Source organism: Triturus cristatus, chromosome 6 (assembly GCF_964204655.1).
Source record: "Triturus cristatus chromosome 6, aTriCri1.1, whole genome shotgun sequence".
NCBI lineage: Eukaryota > Metazoa > Chordata > Amphibia > Caudata > Salamandridae > Triturus > Triturus cristatus.
In genome coordinates this window covers 1,605,938,326-1,605,957,654 of record NC_140589.1, presented here as the reverse complement: position 1 = coordinate 1,605,957,654, position 19,329 = coordinate 1,605,938,326, and the positions used below count along the sequence as shown (strand labels likewise).

Sequence of the window (19,329 nt, the reverse complement as noted above, 5' to 3'; positions counted from 1 at the left end):
CTTTAACAATTCGTATTTATATATTTATTTTCGTATTGTTTCATACCATAGCACTCTGAGTAAAAATAAATTCAACAACACAAGTACAAGTGCACACAAAATGTAATATAAGCCTCCAAAATGTCGGACAATAAGATGACCCAGCAAAGGTTGTGTCGACGTTCAAACACCGCACCATGGTTCATTTTTATTTGATTATTTTGTACTGTTATTGTGTAATTTAGTTGTATGTGAGCTTGTTTAGTAGGATTTGCCTAATAGCAATGAAAATAGAGAAATTAAGGTTATATCTAAATATCAATGTTCAGCATCTTTTCCTCATGTTCTGGGTGAGTTTGCCAAGCCAACTTTATTCATTGAAGCATCACAACGGAGCAGGTTTCTAGCTTTGCACTGTCTTACCACACTTTATTGAGTGATACAATGGAAGAGGTGTGCCCCCTTACCTGGGTAGCATGCTACAGACTCTAGTGTGATGCTTGAGTTGCAGATGCATTTGTAACCTCCATACGTGTTTCTGCATTGGACGAGCTCACTGCAGCCGTGCTCGTTAGCTACACATTCGTTGACATCTGAAAAAAGAAACCAATGGACATCATTTTTTTGGTGCTTTAAAATATGTTGAAAATAACTCCACAGAAGAACCATGCGTGGCAGCTATTTAAACAATTACAAGGATGACCTTACTATAATCATGGTGATGGTCTGCAGATATTTAGATGTTTGAAATACTGATGTACAATTCCAAGCAACTAACAATTGCTTTTTAATAGAAATTACACATTTGGACATGCGCCACTGTCACCAACATCAGGTTAATTTTGGCATTATGAAAATGTATCAAACTTGTACTGCAAGGTACTGAACTCATTAAAACCGATTCACAAAAGCATATATGAGTTATGAAGTGGTACTATAGGATACTCTTGTACTCATTCATGCTTTTATGAATTGGCCCCAGACTCTCTTCCTCTACATTAGTACAACTGTGAAGAGGGCATTTTCCTTTCCTTTTTTTAATTATGAAAGTACAAAAAAGCGAATACATAGTTGGAGACAAATATTGGTTGAACAACCCAACCCTTCCCCCACCCACCCCATGTGCAAAAACAGTGGAAAATTGGCTCGAGGTCCAAGAAAGCCTATTGCAAATTTACTAAGAGTAGCCTTTCATAGAACATAGAATGTATAATTTGATCCATAATCCCATTTGAAAACCTAGTTTTTAGCAGCAATAATGATTTGTAAACAATGTAATGAACATTTGGCATGTGCAAACTGATATCCCTGTAATAAACTTTATAGCAGTCAATTCTGAATTATTTTCCCTATAATCTAGCGTCACATGTAAAAAAGGGTGTTTTTGCTTTTTTCAGGATCCCAAGGTTTCTGTCTGGCTGAGCCAAGCGATTAAAGGTTCCCAAATGGCTAGACCCTTCTTTTCCCCCCCGAATGCCTTTCTTAGCGAAGATGGCCTTCTCAGTGTGACAAGTTGTGGTAAGTCGAGACAACCATTGGGAAAAAGATAGAGGGTTTGCATCTTTCCAGGACAAAGCTATACAGATACGTAGTATGGTCATAGATACAAAGATAAGCACTCCTCCACACTTTCTATCAATCTTATCTTGTACCCCTAACATAATAGTTGTTGGAATTAGCTGGATATTGTGCGAGAGGACTTTGATTAAAAAATCTTGTATTTTTTCCAGAAAAGGTGCAAGTTTCGGGCAGGTTGCAAACATGTGTACCGAATCTACGCTAAATTCTGAGCATCTAGGGCAAAGCGTCCCTTTTCCTGTTCCCCATTTAGAAACTCTGCTAGGTGTGATATACAAGAAAAAGGCAGTCTTATAAAATTGTGCCTGCAATTTGGTAGACATCAGATCAGTCTGGGCAGATTGCATAGCCCGATTAAAAGTGTTGTGAGGGATATTCAACTTTGCCTGCCATTTATTTGCTATGTTAAGCATGTCATCAGGCATTAGACTATTTAATATAGCATAAATATATCCTATACGAGGTAGAGCAAGATTTTGTAATTTATCAATAAGATCAACCTTTGAAAACTCAGCATGCACTCTGGCCTTTCGAGCCAGAAAATCTCTTATAGCGGTATACTTAAAGGCCTCTTGTTCCCTCAGATTGTATTGCGTTTTAAGATCAGAGAATGTTTTAATGCCTTCGTTAGTAGTCAAGTCCCCTAGTTTTAGGATTCCTGCTCTATACCACTCTTGAAGATAGGGTTTACTGAAAATTGCAGGTAAATTGATGTTATTGTTAATGGGGGTATAATAGTCCAGTCTGCCAAGCCCATAAATTCTATGGATATTAGAAAAAGCCTTATATGCACTCATCAGGGTCTTAAATCTGACCTGTTTGTAATATCCAAATGTCACTTGCCGCCAAAGACATCCCCGGGCCTCTGCGCCGAGTAGTAGTTGAAAGGGGGATGGAAGCTCTGCAGTTGGAATATAAGATTGTTCCTGGAGCAGTTCCATGCTATACTGTAGGACTGAGGCCCAATAATAGAGTCTCAAATTGGGGAGAGCCCACCCACCTCTATCTCTAGGGAGGGAGAGTTGTTTAAAAGCCCGTCTTGGTTGGGAGTATGCCGAGATAAATTGGGAGAAGAGCTGTTCAAATCGCTGAAACATTGTTTTGCTAAACTCTAAGGGGATAGCCCTGAAAAAGTAGAGTAGTTTGGGGAAATAGGTTATCTTAACGACATTACACCACCCCACAATAGTTAGATGTAGATTTTTTTTCTGGATAAGCGCCCTTTTAGTTTCCATCACCAGTGTATTCAGATTTTCTTCTACAATCATATCGGTGTTGAGACAATGGTAACCCCCAGATATTTCGCTTTTTGGGCAAACCGGCTGTCCTCCCAGTAGATTTTGTTGTTTAAAATGATCTGAGTTTTATCTTTGTTAAGGGCATACCCTGAAATTTTCCCAAATTCTTGGCCTCTTGTTCCAGTGCTATGATTGCATTCTCAGGCTCTGGGGTCACTATAGCCAGGTCATTGGCATAGGCCATGATTTTAGTGTCTAAACCAAATCTGCTCATCGCCCTAATAGCTTGGTTGTTTTCTATTGCTTTGATAAAAGGATCTATATATAGTGTGAAGAGCAGAGGTGAACACCGACAACCCTGGCGAGTCCCTCGTGAGATTTTAATCTGCTCCGTCAGTTTCCCATTAATTGAAACATTAGCTGTAGGATTAAGATAAAGAGCTTGTATAGCTTGAATTGCATTGGGCCCAAAGCACATCCTTTTCATGACGCCCCACAGAAATTGCCAGGAGACCCGGTCAAACACTTTTTCAGCGTCAAGCAGAATTAATGACATCAGGTCTGCTGAGATCTGAGCGGTGTCAAATAATGTGATGGTCCGTCAGATGTGTTCAGTGGTACTTTTCTTGGGGATAAACCCGTGTTGCCAATGCGATACAAGAGGTTCTATTCTTAGGGATAGTCTAGTAGCCAAGATCTTAGCGTATATCTTAGAATCGCAATTGATTAAAGTAATTGACCTGTATGAGCCCATTTTACGTGGGGATTTATCCTTCTTCAGAAATATTACAATCCTAGCACTGGACCAGGAAGCAGGTGGAGAGGCCCCATTGAAAATAGATATTACCAGAGAGGTAAAAGTTGGGGGGCAAATATTTTATAAAACTCGACCGGGATACAGTCAGAGCCAACCGCTTTCCCATCAGGTAGACTAGCCAAGGCTTTAGCTATTTCGTTCCTAGTGGGAGGATCCTCTAATTGGCCAAACTCTTCTACATTGAGTTTGGATAAGGTAATTTTGTCTAGATATTCAGAAATCTCATCCTCTCTCAGGTCTGATGACCCTATGTTATCCTCAGAGTAGAGATTCTGATAGTATTCACAGAACGCCCTTTGTATCTTTGCTGGATCATTCGTAATCTCTCCTGAGTTAAGTTGAATTGAGTGTATTTCGCTAGCAGCCACCTGCTGTCTTGTTCTGAGGGATAAATGATGGCCAATGCGGTCGCCGTATTCATATATTTTCTCTCTCGCAGAAGCCCATTTAGAGGCCACTTTCTCTGCAAATATTGACCCAATTTCGGCCTTGCTAACTATTACTTCAAGTTGAGCCGCCGTGTGGACTGCTGCTATTAGTTTCTCCTCTGCCTTTCTCATCTTATCTTGCAGTTTTATGATCTGTTCCTTTTCTTGCTTATTTTTCCTTATGGAGAACCGTAAGGTCTCACCTCGGATGCCCGCCTTTAGTACGTCACAAACCATCATGACTGTGGCTGTCCCATTATTTATCTCAAGAAATTCATGAATCCACCCCTGCATGTGCCTTCGACAACCATCATCATAGAGTAAAGCTCTTTCAAAACTCCAGTTCGGGATCTCATCACTGGTACCTAGCCCCCTGATGTTTAATATGAGTGGATTATGATCTGACAAATCGTGGGGCAATAGCTATGGAAAAATCTCGGATTAAAGATGATGAAACCAGGAAGTAGTCTAATCTTGCTAGGGAAAGGTGTGGGGCTGAAAAGTAAGTATATCCTGGGTAGGTTTTAAGCTGGCCCACACATAACAAAGCCCACGAGTTTGTATTAGATTGAGTGTGGCTTGATATACTTTGGGCTTTCTGCCTACATAGGGCCATTGATCATCAGCTTTCCAATTACTGGGTAAATTGATGTTGAGGTCCCCACAGATAACAATTGAGAGTGGCCAGTGAGAAAGTTCTCCTGTGAGCCAGTTAATAACCCCGGGGCCATCAGTGTTGCTCTCATATATAGAACATAAAGTGACAGTGAACTTTAGGGGTAAGTGACATTCTGCTATAATCCATCTGCCAAGAGGGTCTGTTTTCACCCGAGTTGAATTTAGTGGGTGTCTGTTTTGCACCATAACCCCTACCCTCTTGTCTTTGCACCCTGTGTAGTCCCTCCAATGACCCTATACTCCAATGAGCTCAGCAGATGTCTCTGGGATCCCTCCACATGTGTTTCCTGGAGGGCAACTAAATCGGCTCCAAGTGAGCTCAAGCCCTGAGCTACCTTCTGTCTTTTCAGGGCATTGTTTAAACCACATATATTTACTGACATGATTCTTAATGTGTCATGTTTGTTCATAGAGAATGATTTCTTTTTTCCAGATGAACAAATTTAACCGACATAGAATTTATATGCTCCACATTATGTATTACATATTCATTTTTATCTTGCATATATTGTTGTCTCAAAAATTTCTTCTTTGTCAGTGTCATATGTTTACTTATTTTGCACATTACTCTTTCTCTCTTTTTCTTTTTTCTTTTTCCCTGGTCCTTTTTTCCGCCCTTTTTTGATCTTCTTATTTTCAAATCCTGTTTTCCCACTCTTTCTAACCAATACATTAGTTACTGATATCTTTAGTCCCTCTACCACCACACCGTGTCCCTCCTACCCCTCCCCCCACAGACCCCCCAAAAATGATGCATGTCAGTGATGATTCCTCACCGCAAGGCCACACCGCATAGAGTAACCACGTGACCTATTTCCTAAAAGACGTGATTGACCCCTAGAGAGGGATAAGAAAGACATATATATCTAGCCGGGCAGATAGTACCCCTACGAATCAGAGAGTTAAAAAGAAAGGTATTACAATAAACTGGAACACTATTACTATATAAATAGATTTCTCTCAGCCATGTAGGTTTCATATGTCCTTTGGCCCTTTTTTTGCATTAACCTCCCCCAGAAATTCGCCCGCCTTGATCTCAGATAGTAAAACACGGGTAGCCCCATTAAAGATGACTTTCAATCTGGCAGGATTCATTAAAAACACTTGGGCTCCCAGCTGCCGGAATGGAGAAATTAGTTGGCGCAAGTGCCATCTCCGCTCTACGGTGCAGTGCAAAAATCGGGCTTAGCAAAAAACCATTAACCCCTTTCTGAGAATTTGGTCGGGCTTGATCGTATACTAGCTGTCTGAGAAGAAAGTTCCCGAAAAACACCAGGAAAGCCCTGGGTTTCTCTCCGGGTAAGTTGCTACCATCTCGCCGTTGTTTTCTGTTTAAGGCAAAGCGATGCGCTGGCTGGATTTCCTGGTCCCAATTCCAGTTCGATTGATCAGTGAAAGTTTCTTGTAGGAGTTTCACCATGTAGCGCCTTGGGTCATCTCCCTCAACTCCTTCCGGGATACCAAGCAGGCGAAGATTATTCCTGCATTGTCGATTCTCCTGCTCTTCCATCTTCATCATTAGGTCTGTCAGGCATGAATCATGAGCAGAACCTTGGCTTTTTAGGGTAGACACATCAGTTTCCGGGCTCTCTGTGCGGCCCTCCACCATGTTGACTCGGTCACTGATATCAGTGCATATTTTATTTAGCTTTCTCAAGCCCATTTGTAGATTTTTAGCTGCCCCTATAGCTGCACGATTATCAGAGCGAGCCCCCTCTTGGAATTCCTTGATTGAGGCTAGGTTAGAAGCCAGGGAAGGTTTAGCTGTGGATTCTAATGTTGGTTTCAAATTGTCCCAAAGCGATGTCTGATCTGTTTCCTCACCAAGGGAGTAAGACATCTGGGAGTCTGAGTAATCCCATTTAAGCTGGCTGCGTATTTTTGTCTTGTTTCCTTTTTTTTCTGGCGCAGCACAGTTCCAGTGTCTTTAGGGAGATCAATACTGTTGTCTTCACTTGAGCTGGTTCCGCCCTCGGCTGAAGTCGTCAGAGAGCCATCCTATACAGAATAGAAATTTTCAGCATTAAGCTCTGGAGTCCAAGGGGCTTGGCGATCTGGATTTGCTTCTAGGCTGAGGATGTAGTTTGTGGTACCGGTAGTTAGAAGTGCTGGCCTTATCTCTGTTGCATCTTTTGCCGGGGTGAGGCCCAAGGCAGGGGTGGCAAAAGTTAAAGGTGCTGTTTTTCCTAAATCTATCATGGTTCCAGTACCACCTGTCATGCGGGCTATGTTGGAAGGTGGATTGCTAGGATCTGACAGTCTTTCTGCGCCTTCTCTGTCTGCCGGTTGCTCATTTGGGGATACCGCTATCTCTTGTTGTACAGAGGTGCAATCCAACTTTAGGACCGTAAGCATTATGTTGGGGATCAGGCTCCTCTGTGGCTCTACTAATGAGCAGTCCGGTTCACCTTCGGGGAATGTGGAGTCCAGTGTACCATCTATCATGGGGGATGGAGTTTTGCCCGCAGAAAACATTTTGGCTATAGATGGTTGAGAACTTACGCCTGCTTTTATAACATCTCCACCCCCGAGTTTCCCCATAGTCTTTTTAAGAGAGTTAATCTCCTGTTTACCTCTGGGTAAAGCATCAATTGCAGCATCCCCATGAGTAAAACTAAGCAAAGCAAGTTGGGTATTATTTGTTTTGTTGCCCTTGTTGTTGTATTTGGTGCCTCTGACCGCCATAATGCAGGTCCTCTCCCGTCTTCCAGCTGATCTTCCTGATCTTCCAGCCGATCGTGCCGATTGTGTCACCAGCTTAAGAGTAATTAGGGCGAGCACGGCAGAAATGAAACAGAGAAGCAGCCAGTGTTTGAAAAAACACTGGTGTGTTCTTTAAAGGGCAAATGTTCCGTGAAAACTAGCAGGAGTAGTCCCAGCAGCAAACTGGAATTGAAAGACAATCGCTGGTGTCCTGCTCCCTCTTGGGCTCCACATTCCTGGTCAGTTGCTGGTCAGTCCGCATAGCCGATTACCGAAATGCACGGCGTGTGTGGCTGAGCGGCGGGGATTCACGCTGACACCATCTTGCCCCGGACACTTTCCTTTCCATTCTACAAAATGTATATTGATATTCCCATTTTATTTCCATTTTAGATGTTTTGAGGCTAATTCACAAATGCATGTAAGAGAGCATAAAAGAGTACTACAGGAGCACAACATATCTTCGTAAATAGACCCCATGGAGAAAAAAGATTCTATAAGCTGTTCATTTGCATGTTACAGCTCTCAAGACCACTTCCCATTAGATGTTTGATCTAATTTAGTTCTCGCAGATTGTTGAGGTAGGAAATTGGATGGTGGCGTTATACACCCCCAGTTAGTAATAATAGCACATTCACTAATAAGTCCGGTCAAATCTCAGTAAGTTAATCCTTGCTCAAACCTTGGCAGCTTTACAAACAAGCAGTCAGGTTAACTTAACCCAAATTATGCATGTATCAAAATAGACTAAGAAGGACTGAGGGGTGGGGGGTTGCCCTTGCATGTAGGAAATCTCTAAAATGCTCTACATTCCAGGTCGAAGATTTGCTAGGAACCTTGGGCTTCTGCTTTGTTGTATTGTCCCCATGATACACGGACAATTTTTTTAAAGCAATCACCCAAGCACTTTTCCATGAAATTATAGCTTGCCCTGATTCTCAGGCTCACCTGCTGCAGGGCCTTAAACACTTCTGTTAGGTGGACCAGGTTGTCCTCCCAGGTGGAACGGAATATAGCTAAATCATCCAGATAATCGGCACTGAAATTTCCCAACCCAGACAGGACTTCAACAACCTATGGAAGGTTGTAGGGGCATTCGTTAAGCCAAAAGGTATCACTTTGAATTGAAAGTGGACCTATATAGTGGAAAATGTTGACCTGGACTTAGGGCAATATGCCAATAACCCGGTGTCAGATCTAATGTACCTAGGTAATTTGGCAGCCCCCAACCTGTCAATGAGCTCATCAACAAATTTCAAAGAGTATCTTAGGCAAGTGAATATAGAATCAAATTGAGGGCAGAAGAAACAACACAGCTAGATGATTTACTGTAGCAAGAATAGGGAAATCTATTTAATCAATAATAAACAATATCATGTTATATTCCAATTCAGAAATTAATGAAATTCACTTGGGACATTCATCAGACATACTCATACATACATGTACCCATTCCTCATCGTTCTTGTTATCAATATTTTATGTAAATACAAAAAATATTTGATCATCTATAATGCAAAATTGACCAAAATATTTGAAAGTATTACTAATGCCTAAGACTGGTCCATGGACTGTCAGAGGGATCAATTACCCTCAGTTCAAGCATCTTGGCTATCTCAGCTTTAATGCTGACTTTGACCTGGTCAGACAACCTGTACAACTTGTTTTGACAAGTGTCAATGTCATGGACACACCAAGAGGTGAGTTCAGGGGTCAGGGAGGACAGCCTTGCAAACTGCTCCAACACTTGCCTGCAGTCTTTCTGCTGCTGTTCTGTCAACTTGGTAGAGAGTACTGCTCTCTCCACTCTCCCATCTTGTGCACTGGTGTACTGGTGGAGAGGAGTTCTGGCCGAGGCTCGCTCTCCTCCTCCCCTTCTTCATCTGTGACCCTCCCCTTCCTTGGTAGGGTTTCAATATGTTAACACAAAGTACCTTGTGGGTAGGCCAGGGGGTGCCATGGTCCATTAAGTAAGTGACCTCACTCTTTTTCTCCAGAATGGGGTAGGGCTCAGTCCACTTGTCCTGTAGTGCCATGGCTCCAACACCCACACCAACTGCCCTGGATGGTACTCAGGCATAGCCTTTTGGGCACACCAGAGCTTAATAAGCTCCTAGCGGGCCTCCACATCACTGCTTGCTCCCTTCATGTACTCTTCCATGCGTGATCACAGGTCTAGACATAATCCAGCACATATTGATTTGTCTCCTTGAGACACTTCTCCCAAGCTTTTCTAACCGAACACAATGGCTTTCTTACAGTGTGGCCAAACAGTAACTCAAAGGAATGATAACCAACCCCTTTCTGTGGCACCTTTCTGTTAGCAAACAGCAGGCATGAGAGAAGAACATCTAATCCCTTCCTGAGTTTGTCAGATAAGCCCATGATCATGCCCTTAATGGTCTTATTAAATCTTGCCACCAGACTTGTGGCCTGGGGATGATATATGGTGGTGAACTTGTAGGTAATAGCATTGATCCCACATAGACTTCATGTAGGCGGGCACAAAAATAGTCCCCCTCTCTCAGACCACCACCTTGGGAAAGTTCACTCTGGTAAAAATGGCAAGTAGGCTCAGGCCACTGTGGGAGCAGTGACCGTCTTGAGGGATATTGTTTGTGGGTATCTTCTGGCATGGTCAAGTTCCACCAAGATATATCTGTTCCCAGTGGCAGTTCGTGGAATAAGGGGCCCAACAATGGCAATCCCCACCCTCTCAAAGGACATCCCGACCACAAGCAGTAGTATCAAGAGAGCCTTGGCTTGTCCCCTGTGCTGTCACTAGCTTGACAGGTGACACAGGAGCTGCAAAACTCCTTTATCTTGTCAGATGAAAGGGGGCAATAGAAGTAGTTGACCAGCCTGTTCCAGGTCTTGGTCTGTCCCAAATGTCCGACCAAGGGGTGTCATGAGAGAATGTGTGAAGGAACTCTCTATAATTCTGGGGGACCACCACTTTCCAGGTTGCCCCAGCTTTGGGGTCCCTGGCCTCAGTATAGAGGACCCCATCCTTCCAATAGACTCCGTGGAAACCCCTAACATCACCCTTCTCTTTCCTGTAGGCAGTCTGCGTTGGACCCTCAAGAGTGGGACAATCCCTTAGTCCCTGGGATAGCTCTTCTCTGGTGGGTCTACCAGCTCTTTACAACTCTGCCACATTGGATAGGTCTTGCAAGGGTGGAGTCCCTCCTTCTGATTCCAGATCCTCCCTTTCAGGGTTGGTTTCCTCCTGGAGCTCTTGAGCTGCTTGGTATGGCACACCAGAACCTTTACCCTTTCTCTTGCTGTTGGAAGCTTTTCCTTTTGTTCCAAGGTCCAAGTGTCCATTGCTCCTATGATGTGTAGCCTATGTCCATGTCACAGCACAAATTCCACTCCGTGAGGTTCAGAATCTGAGCATGGACCTGCTTTTCCACTTAGAAGCTTACAGATTGCTTCCCTGTAGACACCCTACTGGAAAGGCAGGAGACACAATTGCCCATTCCAAGCTTACATTGCCATGGAATGGAGCTTGGCTCTCTTGGCTGCATAGGTGACCTAGTGAATTACACCAGGTAATATCTGCTCTGGGGAATCCAGTTTGTCCAACACCATGGTCACACTGGCTCGTGCATCCCTCAGAGCCTCAACCTCAGTCAAGTTGATCTTAGACCTTTGCCTGTACTTCTCCATGTTGGGAGGAATGCCTGCCAGGGTTGCAACTTCCACCCCACCCCACCCTCACCTCTGCATACACTTTCCCCATTTCTGGGCAAACGTACCCCCCAGACCTATACTAGCAATTCCCTTGGCCAGCCCACCGGTGACCGGCTTCTTTGTGCAGGCTGCTTCTCCAGTGTTGTGTCCTGACTGCAAACAGTCAAAACACAGCCCTACTTTTTTATGTTAAAATGTTTTCCCTGATACCCTTCCCCCTTATAAGTGGATTGGTCCTGGGAACTTCCTAGGTGTTAGGGGACCTCTTGAGGACTATTTTTACTGTTTAATCTGGGGTCCCCTGGGAGGGGACCTATCCACTCTTCTTCTAATCTTTTCCCTGGAACTTCTTGGTCACCCAGGAGTGAATCCACTCACTCATCAGCTACCTCGTCCTGTTCCCTGGGACTAGACAGCTTAGAATGAACTAGATGTTGTTGTAACTTCACTGGTAGGCAGTTGACCAACATGTGCTCCTTCATGAACAAATTGTACAGCCCCTCATAGGTACTTACCTTGTTGCTCTTTATCTAGCCCTCTCGTGCCTTGACAGATAGGTCCACAAAGTCAACCCAGGATTGGGTACTAACTTTCTAGGTGTCCCTAAATTTATTCTGAAATGCTCATGGGTGAGACCAAACCTTCTAATCAAGCTCTTCTTCATTTAAGACTATAATTCATCCTCCTGGCTCTCTCTCTAAGTTCAAGAGCCTATCTCTCCCCGCCACTGAGATCAAATCTCACAGGAGTGAACCCCAGTATTGAGAACTCACCCTCCTCATCTTGAGGGCCCTCTCAAAAGCTGTCAGCCATTTGTCAATATCATCCAACTCCTGGTAATAAGGGACAATCCCCTTGGGTACTCTTGGGTTAAACCCACCATCCCTGGACACTTCTGTCTCCACTTCGCTGCCACCATCTTTCTCTCTACCACTCCTTGTGATTCTGCTCTCGTCATGTGCACGCGTCTTTGTTGCCAGTGCAAACTTATCTGCTTCTAAGGTTTTATAAGGCAGTTGTGCTTCAAGCTCTCTTTCCCTAAGGGACAGATCTGCCTCACCTCTGCTGGATCCTTTTCCCCCACTAGCTCTAGATAAGATCCTGGTTAATGCGTGTGTGGAGAGAAGTTCACCTTTCTCATCACTGAGGTCTAGTGGGTCTTCCTCCCTTTGTCATTCTATCTCTGAAGCCTCCTCAGTATCTGAGGCCTGATCCTCTAGATGGGCCTCTGTCCTGGCCCTAAGGGCCTTTATCAGTACTGCCTTCCTGGAATAGGAGGGTGTTGGCCCCTAGCCCTACAATGGTCCCTAAGCTGTGCTACGTGGAGAGTGGGTAGGCTAGCTAGATCAAGGTGCATGGTTTCCCTTAGTTTTGGGTCAAAAAAACTTATGCAAAAATTGACGTCAGAAATTTTTTGAAAAAATCAAAAAAGTAATCAATTCATATAAGTCCAAATTGAAATCAAAAACAGTCATTGCAGTCAATTTAGAGGCTTTGTAATAGTTCAACCTAGTTACTGGATGCTGTTACTAAACGCAGGTTATATATCTCACCACTGTGCACTAAATGTAGGAAAGTAGGCTATTAATAGGCCATGTTATTTACTAAGGGTGGGCGGAACTAGCAGAGTTTCACTCCACGGAATTCTGCAGAGTGACATAAAAGCTCTGTGAGATTCCGTGGAGTTCCGTGAACGGTCGGAATTAGGCACATAGCACTGCTCGCACTGATTTTTTAGATCCTGGAGCTTGTTTTTCACTGTAAAATCAGCATAAACAGCACCACACAGCACACCAGAGGATGATGTTTCTTTTAGCCACTCAAGTAGATTTTCTACTCGAGCAGCAGCTATCTCAACATGAACGGTCTTGACCTTCAGAGACCCCCGAGTTGAAAAATCGTTAATGTTAATGAGCCACATGGGAGACACACTCGGCCATGAGGCGGTTGGTGGAGATATGTGGTAACCCCGTGCTCCAAGCAGAGTAGGCAAGCAGAGCAGAATTTCTTTACCCTCTCCTAGTATTCACCCTCAGCTAGTTATAATACCACAATCACTAATAGGTCCAGTTAAGTCTCATTAAATTAATCCTTGCCCAACCCTTTGTAGCTTTGCAAATGAGCAGTCAGGTTTAATAAAGGAGACAGGTATGGGTAAACCATTTAGTACCACAAAGACAGTATATAAGTGAAGGGCACAACACAATACAAATTTGACACCAATTTATAACAATAGAGAATATTTCCATCTTTAAAATTGGCACCAAAATAACAAAAATCCAAAGTAGGGAACCGGAGATACGATTTTTGAAAGATTAAATCAAAAATTGTGCATTATAGCGCCAAAAGGCTTTAAGCACCACTTTTGGCTATCTAGTCGTGCTGCACAGGGAAAAAGTCAAAGTTTTAGACCAACAGCGATGGGGGGCAGCTCTGATATCCTGAGATCTAGTCCTTCGTACAAAGGACTTGATGTACGAATAATTTCCGACTCGCACATCGTTTGCAAATTGGTTAGTGACTGAAAATGTGGCATTTTGTAACATACGAATGCCATTCACTAACCCAAAATAGCAATGCGACCGTTTGATGATCTCAATTTTTTGTGACCGATATTTGTGAGTGGCAAATAAAGACTCGGTATTTACAACTCGTAAACCTCATGCTCGACGCTGTCGCAATTAGTGACTGGTCGCAAAAACGTCTGGTTGCACATGCAATTTTGCACTTATTCATTTTCAAGTGGTAACTGTGTGCAAACTATAAAAGGTGGCTCAGTATGCATCAGGCGTTGCATCACGGGTTTCCACAATGGCTGTATTGAATGTGACTACGAGGAGGCTGTGACTACTGGCAGCTCAGCAGAGGAGGAGAAGGAGGAAACAGGAGAGGATCTTTAGAACCAGGCTGACCATTTCCCAACAGACAGAGGAGAAAATCTTTCAAAAATTCAAACTAAGCAGTGCAGTGGGGACCCCTTTCATCCCTCTAGAGCAGAGGTCTTCAAACTACTTGATGCCAAGACCTCTCCTAAAACTAACTTCTAGAAACTGGTACTGGTACTCCTCATCATGGACAACCATAAATGCCCCCAATTATAATGGCAAATCCTTTTTACAGTGGAGAAATAATATTAAACTGTATTTTGTAAGATTTGTTTAATGTCTTTCAGTGTCAGGTAGCTACATATAAAATAACAGGAAGCATAAACGGAAACAAAAATTGCTACTCAGTGAGAAATACAACAAGTACATTAGGAAAACTCAATTAGTTTATACTTTGCATAGGTCTGTGTGTAATCAGAGAAACACAGAATTAAATCTTGGTTGTTGCAGTGGCTTGTGTATTTTTAGTGCTTCGAGGTCAGAGCCTGTGACAGAAAGCACTGTGAATATGTAAGTCATTATTTAATACTTGCATTACACACAATATAAGATAGACTGCTACAAAATGCACAAAACGTTTTACGTTAAAACAGTGCTTCCAAAATATAGATTTTAGTAATACCCGGACTTTTCATAATGCAATTTTTAAACATAACTGTCCCTTCTAACCTCCTCAGGGGTAGTAATCTCTATGTAAATACAATTAAAAGCCTGCACTTCACAGCTCAAAGAGAAGAAATCTTTGTCATCACAATTACTGGCTCCCAAGTATCCTTTACATTTGCAGATCACCCTCTATATTTGCAGAGTAACTTGTGGTGCACATTTGTATTTCTTTTAGGCAAGCAGGCACACTGGCAGAAAGGCTTGTTTAGCTGTCTGCCCGGGTTTCATAGCATAGGACACTCCCTCAATGACACTCCAGTTCAAGCATGCAAACTATTGGATTTAATCGTGCAACAACAGTTGTCTTTTTACGGAAAGTAGGGAAATGGTTTTTCATAACTCAAAAAAAGTATGGGCACACTGTGCCCCTCGAATCCTGAACAACATTTCGACCTCTGGGTAAAACCCCGGCTGATAGTGTAACCTGTCTAAGGATGCCGGTCTCACATCTCTTGTATTCCACCGTAAGATGTGGTGCAGTTCAATCTTCGTTAATAATGAACGAAAAATAAACATGACATCAAGCTTGTTCAAACCACACCACTTACGAAATGTGTCCACACTTGATATTCCTAGCCCAAAGGATACCAGAGACTGACACCACCACCTCATTGTTGCGACTCACAAGTTAACTTAAGTGTGAAAAAAAGCCTCAGGTCACACGTGGCCATGTAAGTCCACAAAAGCAAAAATGCCTAAGTTACAGAAGTGGAGGTGTCATCTGTGAGTAATTTATGCATGTGCACGTGAAGTCCAGAGGTGAATGCCCACATTCATCATTTCCGTCTCCACAATTGGATAATCATCGATAGTGCTACATGTTCTTCGAGCCCTATAAAATTCACCAAATTGAATGCTTCTGATAAGGGGGGCTGGATCTGAACTGTCCGCATGAAGTATTTCCAGCCGTAGGCTTTTTAAAAACCGTGGTTTCCAACCCATCTCCCCTCACCACCACTCAGAATTCTAAAAAATCAATGGTACTTTTACTATGGTGTCCCACAAAATTCAAGTTCAGCATATTCTTATTCAAGTCATCAATGAATAGTTTTGCATCTATTTCCGTGCCCTGCCACAGCACAAAAGCATCATCGATGAATCTTAGCCAAACTAGGACATTTCCTTCCCAGTGTTCCAAATCCGGCCCTCTGAGTACCCGCTCCTCCCACCAGCCAAGATGTAAATTAGCAGAACTGGGGGCGAAACAGGTGCCCATTGCCGTTCCCTGCTCCTGTTGGAACAACTTGTTACCGAACATAAAAATGTTCCTAGTGAGGGACCATTCCATAATTTCAACAGTGGTTGTCGCTTGATCCTTCAAAGTTAATTAGATACCTGAATGGGGAAAATTAAAACAAATGTCACCACAGTGGGTTGAGGCAGGTAGGAACAAGCTGTTGAGCGCACCAATATCATCCGGCGTGAGAGTGGTAACCCCTTCATGTGTGATGTCTCCTTAAGGGCAACCTTCTTTTTGTGATATTTAGCGGCCAGCCCGGTGGCGGAGATGTACCGCCGCCGGAGAGGCGGATCTAAGGTGTTTAGATTGTACGAGCACTGATAAGAATGAAGGGGACCCTGCTACCGCATGATATTGGTGCGCTCAACAGCTTGTTCCTAGCTGCCTCAACCCACTGTGGTGACATTTGTTTTAATTTTCCCCATTCAGGTATCTAATTAACTTTGAAGGATCAAGCAGCACCCACTGGGGTTTTGGATGAAGCGGAAGTCCGGCACTATTTAAATGGACTACCATATCCATCAGGCAATATTGGTGACGCTCACATGGGCGGGACTTTGTTATCAAATAAAATGGCAATTTCACTGAAAGTCCGCTGTTCCCGCATTTCTGTGCCAGTAATCAAATGCAATTAAGTGCTCGAAACGTGTATGGCTAAGGCAGATTTCTGATTAAGGAGGCATGAGGACAGGCTGGATATGGCGGCTGCCAGTGGTGTGAGAGCGGTAACCCCTTCATGTGTGATGTCTCCTAAAGGGCAACCTTCTCTTTGTGATATTTAGTGGCCAGTCTGGTCGCGGAGATGTCCCGCCGCCAGAGAGGCGGATCTATGGTGTTTGGATTGTACGAGCACCGATAAGAATGAAGGAGGCCCAGCTACCACATGATACTGGTGCGCTCAACAGCTTGTTCCTACCTGCTTCGACACACTGTGGTGACATATGTTTTAATTTTCCCCATTCAGGTATCTAATTAACTTTGAAGGATCAAGCAGCACCCACTGGGGTTTTGGATGAGGCTGAAGTCCGGCACCATTTAAATGGACTACCATATCCATCAGGCATTATTGGTGACGCCCTCATGGGTGGGACTTTGTTATCAAATAAAATGGCAGTTCACTGAAAGTCCGCTGTTCCCGCATTTCTGTGCCAGTGATCAAGAGCAATTAAGTGCTCCAAACGCATATGGCTAAGGCAGATTTGTGATTAAGGAGGCATGAGAAAAGGCTGGATACGGCGGCTGCCGGTGGCGTGAGAGCGGTAACCCCTTCATGTGTGATGTCTCCTTAAGGGCAACCTTCTCTTTGTGAAATAATATATATATATATACATATACATATATCGCTTTAATACTCTTTCACCACATTTCCTTCCTTCTGGATACTGGATACTGGATATAAAGAGCACGGACCACAAAATCCTTTCGAAATACCGCTCAGTTTATTTCAAGGTTACACAACAGGAACGGCAGCCATTACGCGTTTCGTCCCTCCCTGGGGACTTGATCACATGACGCGCATTTGCCAATAGGAATGCTTTTTATAGGATATACACTTTTTTTCAGAGCTTGTTTTTTCTCCTTCGTTTGTTTCTCTTTTTTTCTCTAATACATTAACTTTATTTGTTGTGTTTGTGTTTATTTCTTAAAGTTGTTAATAACAACATTCAAAAGCAATTAAAGACATCAACATAAATTTGGTGTTTGTTGTCGTCAAGATTTAAATCATTTAAATTAAGATTCAGACTTTGTTCTGTGGATAACAGTAAGGTGCAAGTCATTGTGTGCAAATTTGCAATTAAATAAATAAATAAATAAATAAATAGTTAAATGCTTAATTATATACAAATAATACACAATTTTTGTTTAAAATACACCCATAAAATCAATAAAAACAATATTGTATGTTGATTAAATACAATGCATTTCATGATAAAATTTTTTACATTTCATAAATAAACGCATGCACAAAATTTATATAGTGGGATAAATCCCTAATCATTCGATCTGCCTAAATGCTCTTTTTGTTTACTATATTAGTGTTTATACAGAGTATAGGCTGATCCAGATAGATTATTTTGGTTTTAATCATTTTCATATGTTGGATTGCCAATGCTGGTATTTTAGAAGGATATTGTTTAGTCAATGCGTTGGTAATCTATCCACCTTGGTCTGAAACCGGACTCAAAGTGATGTCTAGTATGTTTACTTGCTAATCGATTTCTTTTTGATATTTTTTGTTTGTGTTTGTTATATAACTAACACCCATTAATGTGCAAAAATTTAGTGCTTGAAAGAAAGTGCTGAGTGCCTAAAATTAATCTAAAAAAAGTGATTAAAAACAATTCACTTGGGAAGGGAGAATTCAGTAGGTCGATTGATCTTAACATTGATGGTAACTTGATAATGGTTCAAATTGCCAATATATTTTTGTTACAGGGGCTATTTCTTGCGATTATCGCAATTTCTCATTTTGGTTTGTCATTTCACTTTAACTATTACAAGATGTGCTTCTAAAGAGTATTTCTTGTGGCTCATTTGGTATTTATGCTGGTGGACCATAAGTATTATCACAGACTGGCATGTAATTCATCAGAACTATTGAGTCCATTCGGTTGTTTGGTATCTAGATTTAGAATATAGTTCATTTCCAAGATACGGAGGGTTCTTTCCCTGTTACCCCCTCGCTTGTTTTTGGGAACTGAGTCCAATAGGAAATATTTAAGGTCCTTTGGATCACCATCATGTTTCTCATGAAAATGGCGGGCCACCGGATAGGCCTGGTCATGATTCTTGATGGCCCGTATGTGTTGGAGTATTCGCTTATGTCCTTGCAAGATGGTACTGCTGATATATCTCAGTCTGCAAGGACATTCCAACACATAAATCACAAATTAGGTTTTACAGTTTAAGGCCTTTGTGATCTGTCAGTTTGGTCCACCGAAGGGGGTTGAATATTCGGTTGTAGTTACTCCAAACTGACAAGCCTTACATGTTTTACATTTGTAAAATCCGGTTCTTTGAGCTAGCCATGACCCCTTGGCTGTAACGCCACAGGGATCATTGTCCACCAAGGTATCTCTCATTGAGGTATTTCTTCTGTATGTTATGGATGGTTTTTTGGAAATTGATTCACCTATAATTGGATCCTGTTTAATCAGATACCAATTCTTGTTGATAATTTTGCGTATTGATGACTCGTGCTGATTGTATTCCAAGATAAATCTAAATTTACTGTGTGCTCGCTTTTACTTTTTGTTTTAGCAAATTATCCCTTGTTTTCAAATTACTCTTGTTTAGTGCTTTAACCAAACAGGTTTTGCTGTAGCCTCGTTCTCTGAATCTAGTTAAGCATTCCAATTGGGCTGTTTCCAAATCTTTGTCATTACTGCAGATGCGGTTAATGCGCAGTAACTCCCCATAC

The 19,329-nt window shown here is 42.5% G+C and overlaps 1 protein-coding gene across 1 annotated transcript in view; it reads right to left on the bottom strand.

Annotated features, from left to right (window-relative positions):
* Positions 1 to 19,329, bottom strand: part of LOC146821707 (uncharacterized) — an 857,433-nt gene that overhangs the window by 163,927 nt on the left and 674,177 nt on the right. Inside the window, exon 24 of the mRNA XM_085612743.1 lies at positions 447 to 572. Within this exon, the coding sequence (XP_085468869.1) occupies positions 447 to 572 (126 nt within the window). The remainder of the gene's footprint in view (positions 1 to 446; positions 573 to 19,329) is intronic.